The 27592-nt window shown below is 38.7% G+C and overlaps 1 protein-coding gene across 1 annotated transcript in view; it reads left to right on the top strand.

The window, feature by feature from the left end:
- The window catches only part of reln (reelin), a 387698-nt gene that overhangs the window by 196757 nt on the left and 163349 nt on the right, over positions 1–27592 (top strand). Inside the window, exons 19-20 of the mRNA XM_043713852.1 lie at positions 2168–2329; positions 19883–20119. Coding sequence (XP_043569787.1) covers positions 2168–2329; positions 19883–20119 — 399 coding nt within the window. The remainder of the gene's footprint in view (positions 1–2167; positions 2330–19882; positions 20120–27592) is intronic.

The raw sequence follows: 27592 nt of genomic DNA, 5'->3' as shown, positions 1-27592 counted from the left end.
TACTGATAATGTGATTCCCATTTCAGGGCTAATGATGCATGTCTGTTCTCTACTCTGAGGTTTTTTTTAAACTATTGTCAAGTTTTTGAAAGCTGAAGACTATATAGAATCATTGAGATTATAGGAGAGGTTTGGAGGTCGAGTATGGCTGACTCTTTATTTCATCTCCTACTTTAATGTCAACCTTTAATTATGACCTATTTTTGACTTATTTTTCAACTCTGTAAAGTAATGCCTTTACTTTTATTCCTCTGCTGTATCTAGGTACTTGTACTTAAGATGCTGCCATAAGAAGGCAGATATTATAAAAGTTTTTAACTGTACTCCTACAATGGAGTACATGTGGCAATAAAAGGATTTTCTATTCTATGTGTGATGACTTGTCAAACCTTCATAACTGAATTTTAAACGCACTGTAGAAGGATCCTCTCTGAAAGTCTGTCAGTGAACAATTACTTTTCTCTTTAGTTTATCTGAAATATAAGGTGCAGGGTAGGTGCGGGGGTAGTGTGAGGATAAGGGGTACAGAGCTCGCAATACAACAGGAGTAATAGAGTATGGGGGTACTTCATCAGTTACAGGTAGAGCCTTTTATCTCTTGCCTTAAATTTATACCCCTTTTTTATTGACCTTGTTACTTGTGGAAAAAATGGCTTCCTATCCTCCCTACCTATGCCCTCATAATTTTATACACCTCTGTTAGGTCACCTCTCAATCTTAATTGCTGAAAAGAAAACAAACCTAACCTATCTAATCTTCCCTCTTAGCTCAGACAGTCTAGCCCAGGCAACATCCTGGTAAAACTCCTCTGCACTGCCTTAAGTGCAATCATATCCTTCCTATAATCTGGTGACCAGAACTATACACAGTATTCCAGTTGTACCTGAACCAGTGTTTTATGCAATTCCAAAAAAACTCCTTGCTCATGTATTCTATGCTTTGACTAATAAAGACAAGTACTTAATCAACCTACCGATCTGCCCTCCAACCTTTTGGGATCTGCGGATATGCAGAGGACTCTCCAGGATCCCATCATTCATAATATAATCTTTGACCTTTTAGCATTACTTATCACATTTTGAATTTTCTTGAATTTCATTCGTCATTTGGTCTCTTTCACTGTGTCGACCCCTGTGTGTCTTCCTGTGTTTTGGAGAACAGCAAATTGGAATGTTCTTCACTGGGTCCTGGCCCATTCCTGTCTCCTCTTTGCTGCACGAATGGTGCTGGTCCTCTGCAGTCAGCTTGATGGCATTTCCCACAAAGAGGTTGAGAATCTGTGCCATCCTCCCCCCAAACATTGCTACCTCGCCAGTCTTTCAGTTTGGTTCCAGGTATGCATCATAAAGAGAGGGATTGAGTGTGATGCAGGAGCAGTTTGTCATCATTGCGAGTGGTGAGGCCTCCTGAGTGAGTGAATGGGAAGCACAGTGGGCAGGAATGGTACCAATTTGAAAGAATGATGTTGTTTGAGTGGACATCATGCATGTGAATGCTGAGGCTTACAGAATATGGCCCTTTGAGAGATACATGTGCAGTATGAGGGATTGAGGTAGCAATGAGAAGATGGTATCACTTAAGTTAAAAGAACACAGGAGATTATTGGAATTTTTCCTGCAGTGTTTGTTGTCCATTTTATGGGGGTCGGTGATATTGACCTGTGCTGTTGTAGTGAGGCCAGGTCTGATGGATAGCTTCATGATGTGGTCAACTAGGGAGAAAATAGACTTTCTCTGCGAGGCAGCATCAGTAAATCTTGAAGTCATATTAAAAATCTTGATAGGCATTTCTGGGCTTCTGAGGTGACTGCCATAGCTGATAGGAAGGCTCTTACTTCTAGAATATGAAGTGATGTTCACTTGGCCTTTAAAACTGATGCCAAACCCAGAAGATCCCACTAGTGGTGAGAACATCTCACTCACCATACAGTTCACTGAGTAGCTCATGGAAAATCTTGCTTGCAGGGGTAATGAACTGCGAAGTATGTGATTACATAGGATAACCATCCCCAGCCTTGGATGACAAATTCTGCCCATTAGATTTCCTGAAAAGTTTCAGTATAAATAGAATCTCTCTGTTGCTCAAGTGACGTATTTTAATAAATATGTTTAAGCATAGGTTTCTTTAAGATCAGAAATGTCCTGCCTCATTCTCTTATTCTTCCCAGGTTCCTTCAGTTTACTCTTCGCCTGGGCAGCAAGTATGTACTAAGCACATGCAAGCCACCAGACCAGCCGGGAGAAGGGATTCTACTGCATTATTCTGCTGACAATGGGATTACATGGAATTTGCTGCAGCATTACTCTTACCAGAATTACCATGAGCCAAGGTAAGAAAAATACAGGTCGCTGTGTAACTCTTGCATTAATACCAACAAATTAGCCCTCAATGAATGAACTGAATTTTAACTGTCCTCTGAAATACCTCTGTAAACCATTAAATTGTGACACACTATAACAGATTTAAAAATTGAGCATACCTATGCCTCATAGATAGCAGAAGTTCAAGAAGCTTATGGCTACCATCTTGATGGTAGTTAGAGCCATGCCAGAAATTCTATCATCCCCTTATGAGTAAAAAATTATTAAAACATTGAACAGCTTTTACTGTTTTTACTTTTAATCTATTGCTTTGTGTGGAATGTTTCCTGTGATTCTCCTATAAGTCTGTGTTGGAAAATGACGTTAGAGAGATTGTAGTGGGGGACAAGGGAATGGCTGAGGAACTGAATGATTACTTCAATTAGTCTTCATGGTGGAAGACACGAGTAATATCCCAATAATTCAAGAGAGTCAGGGGGCAGAGCTGAGTATGGTGGCCATCACCAAGGAGAAGGTGCTGGAAAAACTGAATGGCCACAAGGTGGATAAATCAGCCTGACCAGATGGACTACACCCCAGAGTTCTAAAGGAGATAGCTGAAAGATAGTGGAGCCATTAGTGGTGATATTTCAGGAATCACTAGAGTCAGGGACGGTCCCAGAGGACTGAAAAATCGCTACCGTGATACCCCTGTTTAAAAAGGGAGTAAGGCAAAAGATGGAAAATTACAGGCTGATTAGCCTAACCTCGGTTGTGGGTAAGATTTTGGAATCCATTGTGATTTCTGAATACTTGGAAATGTATGGTAAAATAGAGCAAAGTCAACATGGTTTCATCAAGGAGAGGTCATGCCTGACAAATCAGCTAGAACTCTTTGAGGAAATAATGAGCAGATTAGACTAAGGAGAACCAATGGATGTTATCTACCTGGACTTCAAGAAGGCCTTTGACAAGCTGCCAGACAGGAAGCTACTGAGTAAGATAATGGCCCATGGTGTCAGAGGCAAGGTGCTAGCATGGATAGAAAATTGGCTGTCTGGCAGAAGGCAGAGAGTGGGGATAAAAGAGTCTTTCTCAGGATGGCAGCCAGTGACAAGTAGTGTTCTGCAAGGCTCGGTGTTGGCACCATGATGTTTCACTTCATACATTAATGATATAGATGAAGGAACTGAGGGCATTCTGGCTAAGTTTGCAGATAATACAAAGGTAGGTAAAGGGACAGGTCATATTGAGGAGGGGGGAGGTTGGAGAAGGATTTGGACAGATTAGGAGAGTGACAAAAAAACTGCAGATGCTGGAATCCAAAGTAGACAAGCAGGAGGCTGGAAGAACACAGCAGCATTACGAGGTGGAGAAGTCGACGTTTCAGGTGTGGCCCTTCTTTAGGACTAGGAGTGGGGGTAAGGAGACCTGCAGATAAAGGGAAGAGTGGGGGCAGTGTAGTGAAGTGGGGATAGGTGAAAACAAGTAAAGGGTACAACCTGATTGGCTGATAGGAGGAATGAATCCAGTTGGTAGCTGCAAAGAAGTTGCAGATGCAGTACAACATGGGAAAGTGTGAGGTCATGCACTTTGGTATGAAGAATAGAAGCATGGGCTATTTTCTAAATGGGGAGAAAATTCAGAAGGCTGAAGTGCAAAGAAACTTCAGAGTTCTAGTCCAGATTCTCTCAAGGTAAACTTGCAAGTTGAATCAGTAATTATGAAGGCAAATGCAATGTTGCCACTTATTTTGAGAGCAGGGATGTACTTCTGAGGCTGTATAAACCTCTGGTCAGACCACATTTGGAGTGTTATGTACAGTTTGGGGCCCCATATCACAGGAAAGATGTACTGGCCCTGGAGCGTGTTCACAAGAATGGTCGCAAGAATGAAAAGCTTAACATATGAGGAATATTTGAGGTCTCTGGGTCTATATTCGATAGAGTTTAGAAGGATGAGGGGAGATCTAATTTAAACATACAGAATACTGGATACAGTGGATGTTGGGAAGATATTTCCATTGGTAAGGGAGACTAGGACCCAAGGGCATAGCTATAGAGTAAATGGAAGACTTTTCAGAATGGAGATAAGGAGAAACGTCTTCAGCCAGAGTGTGGTGAATCCATGGAAATCACTGCCACAGAAGGTTGTGGAGGCCAGGTCATTGAGTATATTTAAGACAGAGATAGATAGGTTCTTGACTGTCAAGGGGATCAAGGGTTATGGGGAGAAAGTGGAAGAATGGGGTTGAGAAACTTATCAGCGATGATTGAATGATGGAGAAGACTTGATGGGCTGAATGGCCTAATTTCTGCTCCTGTGTCTTATGGTCTTAATTAGGATCTAACCATCAGTGTTGGTGATTTTAGTGTGCAAGTAGCTGTGCTGTTAATTCACTATTCCTCTGCAGACTTTCTGAATAGACTTACCCCAAGTGGACACTCAGCCGTAACTGAATCAAGGTGAAGCAAGCTAGTTTAATTGTCTCTAAGAGGGCCCCCAGTTAACACCTTGATATGAGCTTCATCATTCAATGAGAGCTTCTAGCAGCGCCATCTTGAAAGTTTTAATTTGGTGAGGTAATGGCAAAGATGTAGTGAATTATAAGAAAGTACAGAGGAAAGGATAAATGGTTGGGCAAGAACAAAAAGGTCATTTTAGGCTGGAAGGAAAAACTAAATTACAAAAGGACCAATGGTGGAAAGCAGAAGTGCATTTTCAATAGGTATTAAATAAAAGATGTGTCCAGAGGAGCTATAAATGCCAACAACAGAATCATCACATGATATGCTGTCAGAAAATAATAAGAAAAAGTGGTTATGATTAAAAAGTATTGGACCCCATTTGTTTGTCATCCACTGCGGCATGGTGGCACAGTGGTTAGCACTGCTGCCTCACAGCGCCAGAGACCCGGGTTCAATTCCCGACTCAGGCGACCGACTGTGTGGAGTTTGCACATTCTCCCCGTGTCTGCGTGGGTTTCCTCCGGGTGCTCCGGTTTCCTCCCACAGTCCAAAGATGTGCAGGTTAGGTGAATTGGCCATGCTGAATTGCCCGTAGTGTTAGGTAAGGGGTACATGTAGGGGTATGGGTGGGTTGCGCTTCGGCGGGTCGGTGTGGACTTGTTGGGCCGAAGGGCCTGTTTCCACACTGTAAGTAATCTAATCTAATCTAATCTAATCATTATTGGGTGTGCAGATTTTCCAGGGAGATACAATGAAATTGATTACACTATTACCTACACCATACCAAAAGCTTCAGGGTAATTTGTTCAACTTCCATTTTCTTTGCAAATTCAGTATGTCAATTTCAATAATTTCCCAATTTGAAATGGACAGCAACTGTGTCTTCCCTGTATGTTCAGATCTCTTCTTACTGCTGCTCAGACTGTAACATCTGATTCAGTAACTTGGCAGTAGTGAGATTTTTCAAAGTTTCTCCAAGAACATACATTTACATGAAATGTGTGATTTCTACACCATTATCTCTAAGTAATCTATTTTATTGACATGATGATTATTACTTATTGTACATAAATGTCAATACATGAAAACACCCTTGAATTTGATCACACAATAAGTTAAAACTTTGAGATCTCAACAAAATTCATAGAAATTCTAAGAATTCTATACAACTGAACATCAGCTCATACTTTGCACCATGAGGAATAAGATCAGGTAAAGCAATATTTGACTATGATTTTTTTTTTGAGGAATGAAGTTGGGAAGATCAGTCCTACTGAGTCTGCCTCACTTGATTGGGTTGGTAGATAGTGTCACACTGCGATGAAATATGTCATCAGAATAATCATTCAAAAATCTTCAGGTGAAGATAACAGAAATCTTAAAGCAATATTTGACTATGTTAATATATGATCAATATACCTATCAGATAACTACATCAGCAATACAATAAGACTTTAAAACAGATGGAATCAAAGTGCATTTCAAATAAACTAGAGGCTCTGACCAGTTTATGTGTCTGTTGTAAAACAAGAATTGCAATTAATTTTTGTCTGAACTCTTGGGTTCTCAGTTTTCACATGGTTACAGAGCAAAGTATCACACAGAGGGGAAATGTGAGATCTGGGGAAGAGGCAAAACTGAATAATCCTTTGGCAAACTTCAGCTATTTTTGTTCCTGCAAATTAAAAAGAAACAGAAACATTTTGACAGTTATTGCTTGTTCAATTTTATTTTAATAATCAAAACCTATCAGATGTTAAACAGCATTACAGTTTTTTCTCACAAATTTCAATCAGCATAGTTAAAGTGAAACTAAAAGTCATCTGTCATAGACTGCAGTCAAGGTTACAGGATTTTATTTCATTGAACTTGTACAAATAATTTTTCAAGGCTTAACTGTATTCAGCTGCTCTAATCCTTTCAAACTTTCAAAATTGCACAGATGCCAGAAGTATTCACATTGAGCTTATAAAATAAATAAAAAGTCCAGGTACTGAACTCCATTTTCTTTTGGCCAATTTTGCTCTCTAATTATGCATACTTGTTATTGACGAGTTGGAACAACCTCGAGTTGACAAACGAGACCGGGATCTTTGCAGGCAATAGCTGCCTACTGGGCCAGTTTTCTGCCTTTGCCAAGTATCTCCACTGTTTGAGCATTGTCCACAGTGCCCATTGTGACTAGAATGGCAGCTGTACCAGGTTTTATAACTGTTCCCCAGCTGTGCTGTGCCCAAGGATTTTGCCAAGTGCACTATTTTTATGGTGTGTGCCACCTGTCCTGGTGACAACAATGCCAGCTAAATAAAGCACACTCTGCGCATGATGCTATCATTTAGTTCAGGTCTCTATGCTGATTTGCAGTTAACCCCTGAATAACTATTTGGCAACTTAATGAATTTGGGATCAGTTGTAATATTGTTTTTCAAGTCATTTTATGTTATGATGGCTGCCTCCTTTAAATGATTAGAAACATAAAACATAACAATATGGGATAATAAATAGAACCCACACTTGTGGTGTTTTAGCAAGTTAGGACAATTTCCTTGAATTTTAACTGAGATATCTTTTTATGTTGAAGTGCACTTGCACGAGATGATTTAGTGTTAATAGGGAGACAGCTGACAATGGAAAAGAAAACCTTTATAATCTCTCTGTTCTTACCTGCTACATGTTCATATGTCTGGTTTTCTAGCAAAATTAGAAAAGGTATTTTAAAGGATAAATTTTATAGTCTAGCACAATCTCATTTCCTCTTAAAATCCCTAAATTAAACTCCTTTAAGCTCAGTGTACGGCCATCTTGGTTTTCTGTTTTAAATCAATTATTTTCCTGTAAATGCTGTTAAAATAAAAAAACAAATTTGTTTGATTGTAAAAAAACTAGTTTGACCAATGCATCGTAAGGAGCTGTTGCAAGTAGCACATGAGGTTCCCATGGCAGGACATATGGGGATTTGAAAAACTCAGGTGTCCATACACAGGTATTTTATCTGGCCAAACTTGCATAAAGATGTTGCGCAGATTTGGAAATCATGCCATACTTGTCAAATTGTTAGTAAACCTCAACATTAATCAAAGCAGCAGCCTAGATTCCTATACAATTTTTGAGGAACTATTCAGTTCCGTACTAGTGGATTGTGTAGGACCATTACCTAAGACAAAATGGAAATGAATATATCCTTACAGTTACGGGTATATCCACTCAATCTTTGAGACTATTTCTTTTAGGACAATCAGAGCTAAGGCAGAAGTGGAAAAATTAACACAATTTTTCACCTGTTATGGTCTACCAATGGAAGTACAGACTGATCAAGAATTAACGAATCAAGGATCATTATATTCTTTCAGAATATCATCATTAGTTTGAGGATTAACAAGTAAAATCAACTGCGTGCCATCCATGAACACAAGGTGCTTTGGAGAAATATCACGACACTCTCAAAACCATGATCAAAGCCAATTGTTATGAGGATCCAAAGAATTGGGACAAAAGATTAGGTTTTATTTTGTTTGTAACCAGAGAATCTCCAAATGATTCCACTGGCTTTCGTCCATTTGACTTAGTTTATGGCAATGAAATAAGAGGACCAATATAACGGATCAGAGATAAATTGTGAGGTCACAAAAATTAATCTTCATAGGAAAAAGAATCAATTATGTCATGTGAATATGTTCAAACAGTATTACTGCAGAAAAGGTGATGAGAAAGTACACGTAAGTCAAGTGGGTAAATCGACTAGAGGAGAATAAAGGGAAGAAGGATGAGAGCAAAGGAGAAATGAACAAGCAAATTTCCTGCTAATAGATTAACAAATTTGGAGATAGTAGATATTTTAGATGTTGTTTTCATATTTGGAGAAATCAACAATGAAATATAGTGAGATTGCTCAGGTGGTACAGAGATGTTTTCAAAGATAGGTATTTTTAATCAACCCTTTCAGAGATGTTATAGCACACTTCTGGAGCAGGTGGGAGTAGAATCCAGGTCACCTGGAGCCGAGATAGGGGCACTACAACCATACAATTAGACCCTGAGTTTGCAAAGATACACTTGGATATCCTACATTAGCCAAACATGATTGGTTGGATTAGAAAACCAATTATGATTAGAAAATGTGGACCAGATAAAACAAAACCCACATCAGTTAAACCCAGTGAAACAGGTCCAAGTATCAAAAGAAATTGAAGAATATGTTGGAGAGTCAATTGATTAAGCCAAGCCAGAGTTATTGGAGTTCTCCATCAGTCCCTAAACTAGATGATTCAATCAGATTATGAGTAGGCTAAGTCACAAAGATGGATTCATATTCTATTTCCAGACTAGAAGATTGCATTGATGGGGTTTGGTAGTGTGTCATTCTTACGTAAAATTGCTTTGTTAAAATGACACTGGAGCTACTGTAGACAATAAGGTCTAAGGAAATTTGGGCTTTTGTCATGCCCAGTGGACAATACCGACGTTAGGTTATGCCATTTGGATTTAATAATAGCCCAACCACATTTCAATGATTAATTAACAGAATTATAACTGATGTACCTAATTCTGTAGTTATTGTATATAGCAACACATGGAAGGAACATGTAGAAAACTTGTTTAAACAATTACAGTCAGCCAAGTTGGAGTTAAATATAGCAAAAAGTGTATTTGCAAAAGTAAAATATATTTAGGATACATTGTACAGCAAGAACAAGTGTCACCCAGAACAGCAAAAGTGAGAGCTTAGATTGACTTCTGCCTCGTAAAACAAAATGAGATATCATGAGGTTTTTGTTAACGTCCAAATTTTATCAGAAGTTTGTACCTAATTTCAGTGTAATAACCATGATCTTAACCAATCTGCTGTGAAAACAGACGAAGGGAATGGTCAACAGAATGCCAGGCATCCCTTCAAGGCTGAAAGTAATCTTAATAAATTAACCTGTATTGACCACATATAACTTTCAGAAAACATTTAAACTAGTAGTGAATGCCAGCAATTTTAGGATTGGAGTAGTTTACTTACAGGATGACAAAGCCAGAATGGAAAGGCCAGGGGGTTATTTTTTTAAGGAGTTGAATCAACACCAGAAAAGATATTCCACTGTAGAAAAGGAGGTATTGGCAGGGTTGGCAGCACTTTGACACCTTGAGGTTTATGTTTGACATGGAGATCTAATAAACTTTGTTTTTTACTGATCATAATCTGTTAACTTTGAGATATTTAAGACTAAAACTCTGAGATTGTTCTGTTGGAGTTTGTTGTTGCAGTCTTTTGATGTAAAAGTTGTATATAATACAGGGAAAGAAAATGTAATTGCTGGTGCTTTATTCTAATTGTAAACTGTTGAAAAATGTAAGTGATTAAAGTAGGAAGAATAATTTCATGGTTATGAGGTTTTTGTGTTGTTTGTCATTTAAATGTCACAAACTTTGTCATGAAACATATTTTTGAAATGACATTTCATTCTTTTGAGGGTGGAGGCATGTTGAGACCATCACTATTTTTCTCTTTTATTTTTCTCATTTTTGATTTGGAGCTGAGAGGTGACATTGGGAATTGAACTTTGCAAAACAACTTGTTTTAAAAAGAGGAGAGAAAAAATGATAGATGTTAGCTGTTGGGAACTGGCCTGGGAAAATAATCCAGGTTAGTTACTGCTCGAAGGAATCTGGAGATGATTCGGCATAGAAATGTTGCTATGCTCAGGACTGGCAGCTGGTTGGATGTTGAACTGGTCAATCAACGGAGGACCGGTGCTGGCCAGCCAATCAAAGAGAATATTGATAAAGAAAGAGAAAACAAAGAGTGAACTGTGCTGACTTTGGGCAGAAGGCAGTTTTGTCAAGAAAATGTCCAGACTTATTTTTAGGTTTTATTCTCACTAATTTCTCAGTTATCAACTTGTTAAATAAGAAAAGAATCTCAGTCTTTAAGAAGTAAGTGGAAGTCTCCAAAGCACTGCTTTAATTATTTGGATTAACTGGTGACTTTGGAATTCAAACAAGATATTCAGTTCACATACCTGTAATTCTATCCATTGTTCAAGGATTTTACAAAGGCCTGGTAATCATTTTTGAAATGGTTATCAATCCAGCAAATAGTGAACCTGTCATTTAAAAAGAATATCTTAACTATGTCAGTGTGAGTGGGAGTTTATGATCAAAGAAGATTGAGTTTAAATTGTACACAGTAATTAGATTGCCTTATTTATTTGTGTTCTGCTAAAGTTACATTATTAATAATAAATTATTAATTTTTGTTTAAGTTATAAACTTGGTGACCAAGATCTGTTATTTGTAAAACCTGGTTAGGAAAATTAAACAATTTTGAACGTCTTTAAAGATTATGATTAGATTACATTACAGTGTGGAAACAGGCCCTTCGGCCCAACAAGTTCACACCAACCCGCCGAAGTGCAATCCACCCATTCCCCCACATTTACCCCTTTACCTAACACTATGGGCAATTTAGCATGGCCAATTCACCTGACCTGCACATCTTTGGACTGTGGGAGGAAACCGGAGCACCCGGAGGAAACCCACGCAGACACGGGGAGAACGTGCAAACTCCACACAGTCGGTCGCCTGAGTCGGGAATTGAACCCGGGTCTCTGGCGCTGTGAGGCAGCAATGCTAATCACTGTGCCACCGTGCCGCCCACAATGTTTAAATGTTTTCAATTCACTGTTTTGCGAATCCACTGATAGTAAGGCATTTGGCTTGCAATCCCTGTGTCGTAGCAGTGTAAAAAGGTTTCTTGCTTATTCAGCATTAAACAAGATTTCCTGACTTGAATGTTGTTCATTTTCATGTCCCATTAATTGTTTTTCCAGTGAAGACAAATTTGACTCTAAATCTCTCCTCATTAATCACAGTGGTATGTTCAACAGAAATTGCTGACAAGTGTGACTCGAGCAACATAGTTTGAGCCCCATGCACTAATTTTAGTAGAAAACATTTTGTTTTACTGTACAGGTAAATGTACTTGTGCAAGTGTTTCACATTGTTCAGTAACCAAGAAAGTAACACTCTTATAAGGATTACAAAGTGTTAAAATTGATTTCCATCTTATCATTTAATCAACATACAGCAAAATTAAAAATCCACGCAAGTTTCATGTCGATACCTGTATTGATATAATAATTTATTAATCAGAAATGTAATTAGCCACATCCAGGTTCTTAAAATGCCAATATAGATTATGGCAAACATGTTGAGAAACACCTAGTCAAAGTTAATTGTGTTTCTGTAATTCAGCTTATTGATGTTAGTTTAAAGTGAAGTGGCCAAAACATTAAACATCCAAATGTTTAACTTCAAATGGTTGGTTTTCTGTTTTGCTCCACAGAGCATTGCATCCTGGGATAGCATGTTCGGTAATTGGTGTAGAGAATTGTTTACCTGTTATGCTGCACCTGATCTTCTATCAATTTGCATAAAATTGGGTAGACTGTATAATGAAGGCACTATCTTCTCTCATAAGCATTTTAATAGAAGTTGGCCACTTAGCTGATCAAGGGAAATCCACAGTCTGTGACCTAGTTCAATTTATTCACTTTGCCCAATATTCCTTGATACCTTTGGTAAACAAAAATCTATCAGTCTCAGATTTCAAACTATCTGTCATTAATTGCCTTTTGAAAAGGAGAGGTCCAAACTCAAACCACCCTTTGTTTGCAGAATTTGTGCTTTGACAATTTTAAAGGAAATTGTGGTGATGTAACTGATCACATGTTTCTGAATCAGTAAAAGAGAAGATACTAATCTAGAATATGTGTAAAGAGAGAGGTCTTAGGCACTACACTAGGGAGCTGTATTTGATAATTTCCTATATACAGATGTAAATAAAGAAACATTATGGGATTTGAGGAATTGAAAGGCTTTAGTGTAACATGAGATTTGAACACATGGAAGACCCAAAGATCATGAAGCAGAATTCATTATTCCACTGGCATTGGGTCATTACAATAGGAAGATAGATCGAGGATAAAAAGGAACAATTTACAACATCTATATGGAATGAAGCCTGTGGTTATATTGAGATTAGATTCCCTACAGTGTGGAAACATATCCTTCGGCCCAGCAAGTCTACACCAACCCTCCGAAGAGCAACCCACCCAGACCCATTCTCCTACATTTACCCCTGACTAATCCACCTAATACTATGGGCAGTTTAGCATGGCCAATTCACTTAACCTGCACATCTTTGAGCTGAGGAATCTTTTGTCTGTCTGCTGTACCTTTGCATCAGCCCTCCTTCCACCAAAGACACCTTTTTCGAATGAGAGTCCAATTTACTGCCCCAACTGCCCTCCCTCACTGTTGTTACCTGCTGGTGGAGATCCTGGTAAACTGTGCAGCCTCATTGCTCAATGCCTTTCATTAAGGTAACCATTTGCTGCTGGAGGTCCCATTACATTACTTAGAAATAAGAATTAATCAGTCTCATTGTATGTGCAGACATTTACAGAAGGAGATAACTCCTGACCAGTATTGTGACAATGCTATGGCTTTAAGCAATGTGTTTTGTCCTGGTTTCTTGGAAGAACTGGCATTAACTTAACTCTATTTGAAAGCTTACCAGAATAATAGATATAGTAACTATTACTAATGAACTATCCAGTATAGTAACATCCCATAAACACAACCATGGCAAAAAAGTAAATTCAGAAAACACGTTGTTTCACATGCAGTTCTCCAGTCCAGGAGGAAAGAACATCAAAATACAATTCAGATGAAGAGAGTCTACAAGCCGGGAGAAATTCATTGTTTTCAAACCCTGCTGAGACACCAGTAACAACTGCTGAAGCTAACTAAAAATTCTGGATCTGTCGGTACTCAAGCTATGATTTGACCAGGGTTTTATACAACTCTTTACTCTATTATACAACAATTATCTCTACTCCTTTGTATTCTGACCTTCTAGATATATAGGTCAACTTACCAATAACCTTTTTTTTATTATTTTCTGTACCTGCTTATGGTAATTTAATAATTTATGTACCTGGAACCCAAAGGCAGAATTTCATTTTTTTGGATTGGAGCCCTGACATTGGGTTAAAATGAGGTTGTAACCCTGCACCATGTGAGAAACAGTAATTTTCTCAGAATTGACCATATGTGGCTAGAGGTTCACCAATATAGGCGTAGCCTCCAATCTGGAGAGCACTCCAGCTCAGGTGTGGAAGAGAGTGAGTGCTCCCATTTTGAGTTGCTCCTCTCTAACATTTTGAACTTTCAAATTAAAAAACTAACTTCAACAGCCCAGAAGCCACAGCGCAGTGAAAACCTTTTCAAGTGGTGTGTTTTGGACACAGCTGAGGCCAGGAAGGGAAGAAGTGCCATAAAACCTACCTGAAGTGCGGCCCTCACCCGTCTGCCTTTGGAAGGCAGTCTCTGAGAAACTGGCTCAGTCTTAAGAGATTAACTGGAAAATTCCAGTGGGCGTCTGAAAATATCTTTAATAGGCAATTAATTATCTTCATTTGGCTACCTACTGCTTGAGGGCAGGTCAGTCTTTAGCCGCTGATCCTACGTCTGGGAAAATTACCAACAGGCAGGATAATGTTGACATGCTTATCAGCAAAGTGAATTTTTTTTGCCTTTTCCTATCTGTATTCTCTCCATCAGGAGCTGGTTTCTGTGGGACACCACTATTTCTAATTTTTCACCATTCTTCTTTGAAGAAGAATTGTGATAATCTCACAATTGGCAACATTGAAATTCACTTGTCAGGGTTTTATCCATCTATCCACCTATTAGTATCTCTTTGTAATTTTTTTCCATCTATGCTGCTTAAAGTACAACTCATGTCCATGCCATCAGCAAATATGGATATGTGGCTCTCTACCCCATCATTTAAGCCGTTATTAAATACAATAAATAATTCCCTAACCAGATCAATAAGTTATTTTCAACTTTGGGAGTGTCAATTTATCTAACAGTCTCTTATGAGGGATATTTTCTGGACATCCATATCAATACCATCTACAGACTTCATTTATCGCTTCAAAAAATATAATCACGTTCATAAAGCATGACCTTGCCTTTACAAATGATGTCTGTCTATGATCAGCTGAAAATTGTCAAGATGTCCAGTTAGTCTATCCTTAATTAGAGACTGTAGTCATTTCCCATTAACAAACGTTAGGCTGATTGGTCTGTAATTGCCTCCCTCACCTTCTTAAATAGCAGCCTCATAAAGACAATTTTTCAATCTAAAGAAACAGTTCCGAAATCATGAAACAATGAAGTCAGGCCATTGGCAATATTCTCACCTATTTCTTAGAAAACTTCTGGATAGAAACTATCTTTCCCTAGACAATGTCTCTTGTAAGTTACAAACGAAAACAATATGCTGGAGAAACTCAGCAGGACTAGCAGCAACTGTGAAGAGAGAAACAAAGTTAACATCTGGTCCAGTAAAGCTTCTTCCATTCTTCTTGAATCACTGGACTTGAACCATTAACTCTGGTCTCTCTTCACAGATGCTGCCAGTTCTCCAGCAACTTCTGTTTATGTTGGTTTCAGATCTACAACATCTGCTGTTGTTTTTGTATTTTTGTCTCTTTTAAATGATGTGCACAGCAATCCAAAAGCTACCTTACAAGCCACATACAACTAGTTCCCTTTAGTTTACAATGTTTTCAATATATATACATTCTGTTCTTCCTCTAAGCCTTGCATTGCATTGCAACTGCTTACCTTCAAATCCCTTCAACTTTCCCTAATCCAGCTGTCCATTTTGTCTTTTATTGTCATTATATAAAACTTGAAATCTGGCCTTGCAGTTTCAAGACATCAGTAGTATTACAAAAACCATTTTACTCAATGTATAATGCTTGGGTCATTTTTGAATACAAGAGCACATTCACTTTAGGAAAAAGCTCAGGAGATTGTGAAAACATTGGTGGTGATCTTTCAGGAATCACTGAACTCAGAGAGGGTCCCAGAGTACTGGAAAAAGGCTAATATTACACCTCTGTTAAAGAAGAGAGGGGGACAGAAGATGGGAAATTATAGGCCAGTTACCCTGACCTCAGTCATTGGTACGATTTTAGAGATCATTATTAAAGTTGAGATTGTGGAGTACTTGAAAGTGCAAGATAAAATAAGACAGAATCATTACAGCTTCAGCAAGGGAAAGTCATGCCTGACAAATCTGTTAGAATTCTTTGAGGAGTTAACGAGTAAGTTACATAAAGGACAGACAATGGGTGTAAGCTGTTTGGATTTTAAGAAGGCCTCTGACAAGGTGCCATACAGAAGGCTGCTAAATAAGATAAAAGCCCATGATGTTAGGGACAAAGTACTGGCATAGGTAGAGAATTGGCTGACTGGCAGAAGGCAGAGTGTAGGGATAAAGGGATCTTTTTCAGGGTAGCAAATGGGACTAAGTTCTGCGGGGATCAGTTTTGGGGCAACAATTATTCATGTTATACATCAAAGATCTGGATGAAGGAACTGAAGGCATTGTTGTTAAGTTTGCTAATGGCACAAAGGTAGGTGGAGGGACAGGTAGTGTTGAGGTTATGGAGAGGCTGCAAAAGGACTTGGACAGGTTAGGAGAGTGAGCAAAGAAGTGGCAAATGGAATACAATCTGGGAAAGTTTGCCCTTATGCACTTTGATAGAAAGAATAGAGGTGTAGACTGTTTTATAGATGGGAAAAGACTTTGTAAATCTGAAGCACAAAGGGGCTTAAGAGTCCTGGTTCAGGATTCCGTAAGGTTAACATGCAGATTCAATTGGCAGTTAGGAAGGCAAATGAAATGTTAACATTCATTTCAAGAGGGCTAGAAAACAAGAGCAGAGGTTTACTGTTGAGGCTGTATAAGGATGTGGGCGGACTGTATTTTGAATATTGTGAACAGTTATGGATCCTATATCTAAGGAAGGATATATTGGAATTGGATGGGGTCAAGAGGAGGTTTACAGGCATGATCCTGGGGAATGAAGAGCTTGTCATATGAGGAGCAGTTGAGGACTCTTGGTTAGTACTTGATGGCAGTAAGAAGGATGACAGGCGGGGGGGGGAGGGGGTGAATCTGATTAAATTTTTTAGAATGTTGAGAGGTCTGAATAGAAAGGACGTGGAGATTTTCCACTGGTAGGAGAGACTAGAAACTGAGGGCACAGCCTGAGAGTGAAGGGATGACCTTTTCGAACTGAGATGAGAAGGAATTTCTTTAGTCAGAGAGTGATGAATCTGTGCAATGTATTGCCACAGAACATTGTGGAGGCCAAATTGTTGAATTTATTTAAGACAGAGACAGATAGCTTCTTGGTTAGTAAGGGGATCAAAGGTTACAGGGAGGAGGCAGGAGAGTGGTGCTAAAAAACATATCAGCCATGACCAAATGGCAGACTCAATAGGCCGAAAGGCCTAATTCTGCTTCTGTATCTGATGGTCTTATTTTTCAATCTCTGGTTTTACTCAAAGATTTAATTTACATGTTTCTGAAGCCAAATAGTCATTGTTCTAAATTCTTTTTTGATAAAACACTATATTGATATTTCTGCATACTATTTTCTATAGCTTATGTTGAATTAATTTAATATTTCTATAGCTTATGTTGAAAGTATGATCGTAGAAAGATTTGATTTAACAGTATTGCCCAATAAAAATTGATGACATGGTATGAATTAGTCACATATGAAATAATTACATTTCTTATTAAATTGAAAACAACATGAAATTCAGCATGCTTTCTGCAGAAAGTTCCTGTAGAGTGGCAGATCATTGGTGCCATGCAGTACCAATGACCAGCAAGTTTGCCAAGAAACCCAGTTGCTTGCTGATCTTGGCAGGTGTGGAACTGGGTAGGAACAGTATTGTTGATTTATGGAGCTAGTCATGGAGATAGAATTATCTTTTCCTGTGATAATATGTCCTCCCTGCTGCTCCATATGTCGACAGTTGTTTAAAACATGACATGATTCTTCATTAGTGGTCCATACTTTGTAAGGTTTGCACTGTTCTATTATCTAAGTGGGTATGAACACATTTGACTAAACAGCACTTACTAAATTCAGACTGTGCACTAATTACACATATTAGCAATTAGGAGGAGGCAGCAGACAAAGTAGAGGAATTTTGATTATGCCTAAGTGTGATGGGTGACAGCAATGGATAAACTGATGACCATACTGTGGACTAAATAGGAGGAAGGCAACATTTATTTGGCCTCCTGCACAGATAAAATCCCTTCGAAAGTATTGAAATATGGCAGAGAGGCACTGCTAATATGTGTTCATGATCTCATCGCCTCTGTCTGGAAAGAAGATATCATGCTGGAAGATCTCAGAGACACTATAATTGTGACCATCTTTCAGAAAGGAGGCAGGTCTGACTGCAAATTACAGAGGTATTTCCCTGCAGTCCGCGATGGGAAAGGTCATAGAGATGTACAGCAGAGAAACAGACCCTTCGGTCCAACTCATTCTTACTGACCAGATATCCTAAATAAATTTAGTCCCATTTGCCTGCATTTGGCCCATATTTCTCTAAACTCTTCCTATTCATATACCCATCCAGTTACCTTTTAAATGTTATAATTGTAGCAGCCTCCACCACTTCCTTTGGCAGCTCATTTCATACAATCACCACCCTCTGTGTGAATAACTTGCCTCTTTGGTCCCTTTTAAATTTTTCCCCCCTCACCCTAAACCTATGCCCTCTAGTTCTAGATCCGCCTACCCCAAGGAAAAGATCCTGTCTATTTACTCTATCCATGCCCCTCATGATTTTATACAAGTGAGAATCCTCCTTGGCTGCCTCCTCCATGAATCTCAATGTGCTTGTACCTATCTAGAGGCACAATGGACATGATTTCAATGCCCAGTAAATCCAAGAGGAGTACAGTGAACAGCACCAACCTGTAAACATGGCCTTCCTTGATCTTTAAAAGGTCTTCGACTGTCAACTGTGACAGATTGTGGAATATAATCCTCAAATTTGGCTGCCTTCAGAAACTCGTCACCATTCTCAACTTGCTTCATGATGACATACAAACTGTGATACTCATTAAATGATGCACTACAGACCCAATACGAATGCAAACTGGGGTCAAGCAGAGCTGCATCGTCGCAGTTCTTTGGATGGAAATAGATCTTTGTTGTTAACCTGCTATATATTTTATCCAATATGTAAAGTTAGAGATTATTGTTGTTGGTCATGTTAGCCAGTTAAATATGTGTGTCAGATCTAGTTTAGTTGTTTTAGTTAAATATTTAGTGTGTTCATCTGAAAGTCCTCTGTAATTCATTTAAATGCAGATGTTGGCCTGTAACTTTGGATGAATGCGCTGGTAAAATATTGGACAAAGAATACTAAATAAGTAATTTAGATTTTCGTCCATTAATGTGAGAACAGAAGTTCAAAATCTCAATTTGCGTTCAAGTATAATTATCTTTATACTAGGGTTTTGTAAGTGCTATCCCTTTATCTTACAATATCAGCAATAACACTTGAAAAGTTTGTCGGTTCTTTAATGTTGTTCATGTTTAAGCTCCTTTCTTACTTGTGCTGGAAATGAGATGATTTCTGTTGTGGCAGCTATCACATTGTCTTGGAGCCATATTGAATAGCTTTAAATTAGAACCAAGTTTAAGTCACTTGGTTTCCTGTTGAGCCTCTTTAAAAAGTGATCTTACCTCATGGAAGGAAATGCTAATTTGTCAAATTAATTTTTCTCATCATTCACTGGGTTCCTTTTAACAGTGGATGTTACTGGGATCACTGGTTTTTTGGCTATAGTTTACATGTGAATTGCACTTTATTGCCTCAATGTTTTTACAATTTTTGTTTTATAAAGCTTCTGTTTCACTTGCTGTTGGAAATCATATCTACCTTTGTTACAGATAAAAAGTGGTGCCATCCCAAAAAATAATTTCAATAACAATTTATTGAGATCTATCACAATGTTATCTGCATATTTTCATACACTTCTTTGTCTTATTGATTCTGCTTTTAAAATGTCACAAAGCTAGTCTTCTCCATAGGAGAATATTTGTGAAGCATTGTTTGACTTTTATTAGTCTCTGTGCCTATTGAAAATACCACAGATAGAAAGGGATGATCAGCAGAGTTTTGTGCATTTAATTTTAATAAAAGGTTTTTTTTCGGTTTCAGAATTATTTCTGTGGAGCTTCCAGAAAATGCCCAGCAATTTGGCATCCAATTCCGATGGTGGCAGCCTTATCACTCTGGGCCTGATGAGGACGTGTGGGCTATTGATGAAATTACTATGACCTCAGTACTATACAACAGTATTAGCCTCAACTTCACCAATCTTGTGGATGTCACTCAGTCCCTGGGCTTCTACCTGGGAAATGTCCAACCTTACTGTAACCATGACTGGACTCTAAGGTAGGAACCAAGCTCCAATTGCTGAAATTTGTTTAATTTCTCATGTTCCCTTGAAGTAATTTTTCCAGGTTTGGAAAAAGTAGATATTTTGTCAAATGATTTCATACCTGCTTTTCCAAAATGTTTTGGTGGTGTTGAGAGGAGAAATCAAAGATTTGGATTGCATTAACTGTCAACTTGCCTTGGATAAAGAATTTGTATTAACTTTTCATTAGCTTTCATGGAAAGCTTATCAACACCATCCTTTAAAAGCTACATGGTCCTATAAATTCTTTGAGATAATTGAAAAGATTCATCTAATAATGTGATCTGATTGTGTTGCTCTCATTCACAATATGAAACCTCTAGCACAGCTTACACAAGCAGTTTGCCAGTTATAATGCTGGGAATTCTGTGACACTTTTAATTGTTACAAACTTTGGATACTGCAAAGAAGTATGCTTTGATGAAAAATGAGAATAGAGCAAACAGGGCAGGGAGATTTCTCTAAAATAAACTTTTTCACACAGGGTGGTGCGTGTACAGGATAAACTACCAGAGGAAGTGGTGGAGGCTGATACAATTACAACATTTAAAAGGCATCTGGATGGGTACATGAATAATAAGGGTTTAGAGAGATATGGGCCAAATGCTGGCAAATGGAACTAGATTAATTTAGGCTGGTTACCATGGACAGGTTGGACTGTTTCTGTGTTGCACATTTCTATGACCCTATAAGTGGCTTACTAGCTTGCTGTCTGCTGCTTCCTCCTAAGAATTAACTGTCTAGGTTTGTTCTAAACAGAATTTTGCGTACCTGAAGCACAACTTTCATCTCCATGTATTCAAGCCTTTCAATAGTAGTGGATCACATTCTATTAGCCTATTTGATTTGTTTTACTGTTCTTATTTATGTGTTCATGTTTTCACTGTTTTAAAAATACCCTGCCTCATACCTAATTAGGTTCAAAGTGGAAGTTCTCAGACCTGCATACATTGGAATTTATTTATCTCACACACCCAATTACTTTATCAATATTCCTTTGTAAATTGTATGGTTCAATCTATACTGTTCACTTGCCTTGGATAAAGAATTTGTATTAACTTTTCATTAGCTTTCATGGAAAGCTTATCAACACCATCCTTTAAAAACTACATGGTCCTATGAATTATTTGAGATAATTGAAAAGATTCATCTAATAATGTGATCTGATTGTGTTGCTCTCATTCACAATATGAAACCTCTAGCACAGCTAGACTCACACAAAGAGTTTATGTCATCAGTAAATTGGGATATGTGAGGTTATGTCCATCATTAATGACTACAATGGATAATTAAGGTCCTGACACTGATCCTTCAGAGGCATTACTGGTCAGATTCAGTCCATTGAATAGCTGCCTTTATCCTGCCACTCAACAAATTGTTTGCCTGGTTAGGAAATTGGTTATCAGTTCCCTGAGCTACAGCTTTAGCCAGCCATCTCCTATGGGGACTTTATTGAATGCATTTTGAAAGTCCATATGACTAACATCCATTGACATTTGCCTGCCCACTGCTTTCGTCAACTCTTCAAAACAGAAATTCAACCAACTCAACAGACGTGATCTACATCTTACAAATCCATTCTAGCTCAATCTGATCTGAATTTTCAAATTTAGTCAGACTGCCCTCAAATCCAACAATTATAGACTTGAGCAGTTTCCTGAAAGCAGAGATTTGGTTAACTGGTCTATAATTCTCAAGTTTTCTCCTCTCTCCTTCAATGGTAGGGGGACATGCAATTTTCCCATCTAAGGGACTATTCCCAGTTCGAGAGAACTCTTAGTTAGGAAACCAGCAATATTCTTAGCTACTTCCTTTTAAAACGTTGGGATGTAAGCTATCTGGTTCTGGGGATTTGTCTCACTTTGGTGCCTTTTTGTTCCTTGTTGTTATTTTGCTGGTGTTAGTTTTGGTATATCCCTATCTCTGATTTGATAATTATATTGAGATTTTTACAACAACCAACAGCTCACCATTAGGCTAGCTTTTCATTCCAAATTTTTATTGAATTCAGATTTTGAATCCTTAGACACTTAGAGTATTGCATTCAATTCTGGTTACCACATTGTAGGGAGGATGTGGAGACTATGGAGAATGTGCAGAGGAGGTTTACCAGGATGCTGCCTGGGTTAGAGGAACTGAGCTATAAGCAGAGACTAGAAAAACTCAGGTTGTTTTCTCTGGAGCAGCAGAGGCTGAAGGGAGACCGGATAGAAGTCTATAAAATTGAGAGATGCATAGATAGGATTGCTGGTCAGAATCTTTTTCCCAGAGTAGCATTGTCTAATATGAGGGGGCATGCATTTAAGGTGAGAGAGGGAAAGTTCAAAGGAGATGTCAGGGGCAAGTCTTTATACACAGATAATGGTAGGAGTCCGGAACGCACTGCCAGGGGTGGTGGTGGAGGCAGATACGATTAGGGCGTTTAAGGGACTTTTAGATAAGCACATGAATATGCAGGGAATAGAGGGATATGGACCAAGGGCAGGCAGAAGGGATTAGTTTAATTTGATGTCATGTTCGGCACAACATTGTAGGCCGTAGGGCATGTTCCTGTGCTATACAGTTCTATGTTCTTAATTCTTGTATGCAAGGCTTTGCCACTGTGGAATGGAGAAGAGGAAAATGGCCAGTAGACCAAAGTCAGATGAATGGAGCAGAAGTGCTGTAGTGTACAGCTGGAGTCAACTTTACAGGTAGTTCATGAAAGATATGTGAGGATAAGGATAAAGATCTGGAGGGTGGAACCATTCAAGCCAAAAGTGATTGGTGGCTGAGATTTCATGTGAATTAGATTTCAGGCACTAAGGGTTTTGGGTGTTCTGTGGTTTGATAGTGCTGAAGATGGGGAGACTGACAAGAGAAACACTGTTTGGCTTGAGTTGATGAAACTATCTGTAACATCTTACTGCTGATGGAAGTGAAGTGATGTTACTGGAGGCAGTGGTAAGAGGTTGTGGCAATGCACCAGATGTTGAATTTGAAGCTCAATTCAGAAGAGGTTACAAACAAAGTTTTGTGTCTGCATGTAATAGTCTGAATGAGCATCATTAGATGGAGATGTAATTGATGCTTGAGATGCAGAGAAACTGCCACAAGGAGAACAAGATAGCCTCAAATTAGCTTCATAACCACAACTTGAGAGACTACAACAGACAGCATGGTAATATTTATGGAACCAAAGATGAGGATAAAATTGTGCTTACCAGCATCAATGTGAACGTTTTCTCAACAATGACCATAATGTTACCAAAAGGCTTCTAGGATGAGGAAATGTATAACATCTTGGAACATTGGGATAATGATGTGCCTGGGTGGAGAGGATTTAAGTAAACAATAAAATAAAAACAAGGCTTTACCATGAAGGTGATTCTGTTGAAAACTACTGACATTTCAACAAATCACAGTCATAAAAAAGTTACAAAGGAGTCAAAGATGGAGTCTTTTAAGAAGAAGGTGATGACAGCAATATTTTTTAATAGATATTTTAATTGAAAATTTAACATTTTTACAAGTTTACAAATAAAAAAACTAAAGTAAAAATATTGATATACAATTAAATCTTAAATAAATAATAACCAAAATTTATCAAACAAAAAATAAGATACCGAGAGAAAAAAACAAAACTCAACTAACTACTAATCTAACCTACAACTAACCAGAGTGTATATTTAAGTCTCTTACATTATTCAAAGAAGAGAAAAAAAAACCGACGGATAACACAGAAATTGAGTAGTGAGATACATGCTCGGAATGTATTAACATCAAATCGTAACAAAACCCATATTTGTGCGGGATTCCTCTCCCAAGGGGCCCCGGACCAGCCAGGTTTGCCATCTCAATTAAATAAAAGCCCTTGTTAGGATGGCCAAAATATCTGTATTTGTGTAATTCAAGAAGGGCTGCCATATTTTATGAAATGCACCACATTTGTAAGGAAGCCAAGGGGAATACATTCCATAATTAATCTGTGCCAATTTGAAAGTCCAGGGGGGCCCTCAGCCACCCAGTTTATCAAAATATTTTTCCTTGCCCAGAAAGGGAGAATAGAAAATAATCTCTTCCCGTGCATATCCAGGGAGAGTAAGTTCGAAAAGCCCAAAAGGAGAGATACAGGGTCCACTTTAATTTCCGTTCCTAAAATTTCTGTCAGAGTACTTGCTACTTTAGTCCAGTATCTACGGATCTTATGACAGGTCCATAGGCAATGTACAAGAGTGCCCATCCCTATTTTACATTTGGGACACATTGGAGATGCTCCTGCCTTAAATTTTGCCAATCGATCCGGTGCTATATGGGCCCTATGAAGAATCTTCAACTGAATGACCTGAGTTCTGTTGCAGATGGTGATTCTTCTGGCGTTTTCCCAATGTCATTCCACGTTTCTATAGAGATTTCCAGTCCCAATTCCTGATCCCATGTTTTAAGTGGATTGTCCATTTCTCCCGATACGTCATCATGTAATAAATGGTAAATAGTACTGACGGAAGATACTCCCATTGGCCATAGCCCTCTACGTTCTCTATCTGATTTATAAAGACTATCTAATAACGTTAAAAATCACACAACACCAGGTTATAGTCCAACAGGTTTAATTGGAAGTACACTAGCTTTCGGAGCGACGCTCCTTCATCAGGTGATTGTGGAGGGCTCGATCGTAACACAGAATTTATAGCAAAAATTTGCAGTGTGATGTAACTGAAATTATACATTGAAAAATTGATTGTCTGTTAACCCTTTCATCTGTTAGAATACAGTGATAGTTTCACTTCTTTCATGTGTAAATCACAAAGTTGCATTTTCGGGTTAGCTGTTAACAATGGTGATAGCTAGACAATATGTAAAAGGTGTTAGCCCCTGTGTTCTCTGTCTATGTTTAGATTGATTCTAATCTAAAAAGTGAGATATCAGAGTTTTACATAGATTCATGCAGTTTTTGAGCTCAGAGTTCTACATGAATGTATGCAGTTTTTGAGCAAAGTGCAATGTAACTCTGCAAGTACAAATTCACCACATAAAATATATGTGTGCATGTGGGTCTTTGTCTGTCTGTCTGTCTGTGTGTGTCTATCTGGGGTGGGGGTTGTGAGTGTGAGAAAGTGTGTGTGTGTGTGTAGTGAGTGCAGAGTGTCTTAAGTCTGTGAGAGGGTGCATGTGTGGGAGTGTGTGTGTCTAAAAGGGTGTGTGTGGGTGTCTGTGTGCGCGTCTGTGTGTACCTGTGTCCGTATGTATGTGAGAGTGTGTGTGTGTGTAGGAATATCTGTGTGTGTATGTGTAGTGCAATGGTGATCACATGTAATGTGACATGAACCCAAGGTCCTGGTTGCGGCCCTCCCTATGGGTACCGAACTTAGCTATCAGCCTCTGCTTGGCCACTTTCCTCTGCTGCCTGTCCCGAAGTCCACCTTGGAGGATGGTCACCCGAAGGTCCGAGGCTGAATGTCCTGGACCACTCCAGTCCAACACCGGCATCTCCAAATCAGATCTAATAATGTAATCTTCTTCTGTATGTAATCTCGAATTTGGAAGTATCGAAAGAGGTCTCCATTAGGTAATCCAAATTTCTGACGCAGCTGTTCAAAAAACATCAGGACCCCTTCTTTAAACAGATCCCCACATGAGATACCCCTGGATCTTCAGAGTTTGAAAGTGACATTTGTCAGCCCCGGTTGAAATCCCCATGCTCCCACTATTGGAGCATAGGGGGATGTTTTATGTGAGTTGCCCTCATTTTGTCGCATTATATTCCAAGCTTTAATTGTGTTTAGCATTACAGGGTTTTTACATTGATCTGTAATGATTTTCCTCTTGTCTGAAAATAAAAAAGTTAATAAGTGGGCATTTTACTTGAGAAGCCTCAATGTCCAGCCAGATTGATTGCGGGTCAGACAAGACCCAATTGGCTATGTGACTTAATAGGGAACTTAACTGATATTTCCTAAAATCTGGGAAATCCAATCCTCCCCTTGCCTGTGGAAGCTGTAGCTTCTTCAGCTTAATGAGGGGCTGTCTATGATTCCAGATAAAGGAACCCAACCAGCTATATAATTTACGTAGTGCCAGCCTCGGAAGCATTCTCATAGGATATAGGAGACGGGGCAGGACATTCATTTTAATTAGTGCTATTCTACCTAGCCAGGAAATTGGAAGGTCTCCCCATCGCTGGAGGTCCTGCCTTATCCTTTCCAGTAAATGCACAGAGTTAGCCTTGTATAACTGACCAAATACTGGGGTAATAAAAATGCCTAAATATAAGAAACCCTCCAGGGACCTCCGAAAGGGAAAGTGGGATCTGTCCAATAAGTGGGATATACTAGCAAGACTGTCCATTGGCATAGCCTCCGATTTTGAGAGATTAATTTTATAGCCTGAAAATACACTAAATGTATTAATAACTTGAATTAAGCGAGGCACAGACATCAGGGGATTACTGAGAAATAGAAGAACATCATCTGCATAAAGGGTAATTTTATGTTTACCTGTACCAATCCTCAGGGCCATTATATTAGGGTCGGCCCATTTGACTTCTGCTAGTGGCTCAATTATTAGCGTAAATAGTAATGGCGAAAGAGGACATCCCTGACGGCAGCCCCTATCCACACTGAAGCTATCCGAGCCTAATCCGTTGGTAATCACAACTGCTTTGGGATCACTATACAGTGTTGAGACCCATTTGGTAAACACCTTTCCAACGCCAAACCTTTCCAATGTGTAAAACAAATATGACCATTCAACCCTGTCGAATGCCTTTTCCGCGTCTACTGAGACTACTACTCCTGGTGTCTTTCCCTGATGGCAGGCTTGAATCACATTCAAAACCCTTCTAACATTACTGGATGATCTATGGCCCTATATAAACCTCATCTGATCCTCCTTTATGATATGTGGCAGAACCTTTTCTAGCCTCAATGCTAACATTTTAGAGAGGATTTTAAAATCTACATTTAGCAAGGATATTGGTCTGTATGACGTGCAATCTTTTGGGTCCTTTCCTTTTTTGAGGATAAGAGAGATATTCGCCTCTTTCAGCGAAGGCAGGAGACAGCCCTGACTGTATGAATAGTTATACATGTCCATAAGTGGACCAACCAATATTCCTGTAAATTCTTTATAGAATTCAACTTGAAAACCATCTGGCCCAGGTGTCTTACCGCTCTGAAGTTGCCTGATTGCATCAAGTATTTCTTGGATTGTTAGGGGAACATTCAAGACCGATACCTGTTCCGGAGTTAGGTCCGGAAAGGTCAGATTTTTTAAAAATGACTGCATCCTCTTAGTCCTGTTTTCACAATCCTGCGATTTATATAAATCAGGATAAAGTCTTCTAAAGATTGCGTTAATCCTTTTATGATCATGAGTCAGAATACCCGTACTTTCCTTGATAGATGTGATAGTTTGGGGGGCCTTCTTTTTCTTTGTGAGAAAAGTATCTACCAGGTTTATCGCCAAAT

The sequence above is a fragment of the Chiloscyllium plagiosum genome, chromosome 23, assembly GCF_004010195.1.
Source record: "Chiloscyllium plagiosum isolate BGI_BamShark_2017 chromosome 23, ASM401019v2, whole genome shotgun sequence".
Taxonomy (NCBI): domain Eukaryota; kingdom Metazoa; phylum Chordata; class Chondrichthyes; order Orectolobiformes; family Hemiscylliidae; genus Chiloscyllium; species Chiloscyllium plagiosum.
The sequence above is the reverse complement of the archived record's forward strand: the minus strand, read 5'-3'. Positions and strand labels throughout refer to the sequence as shown.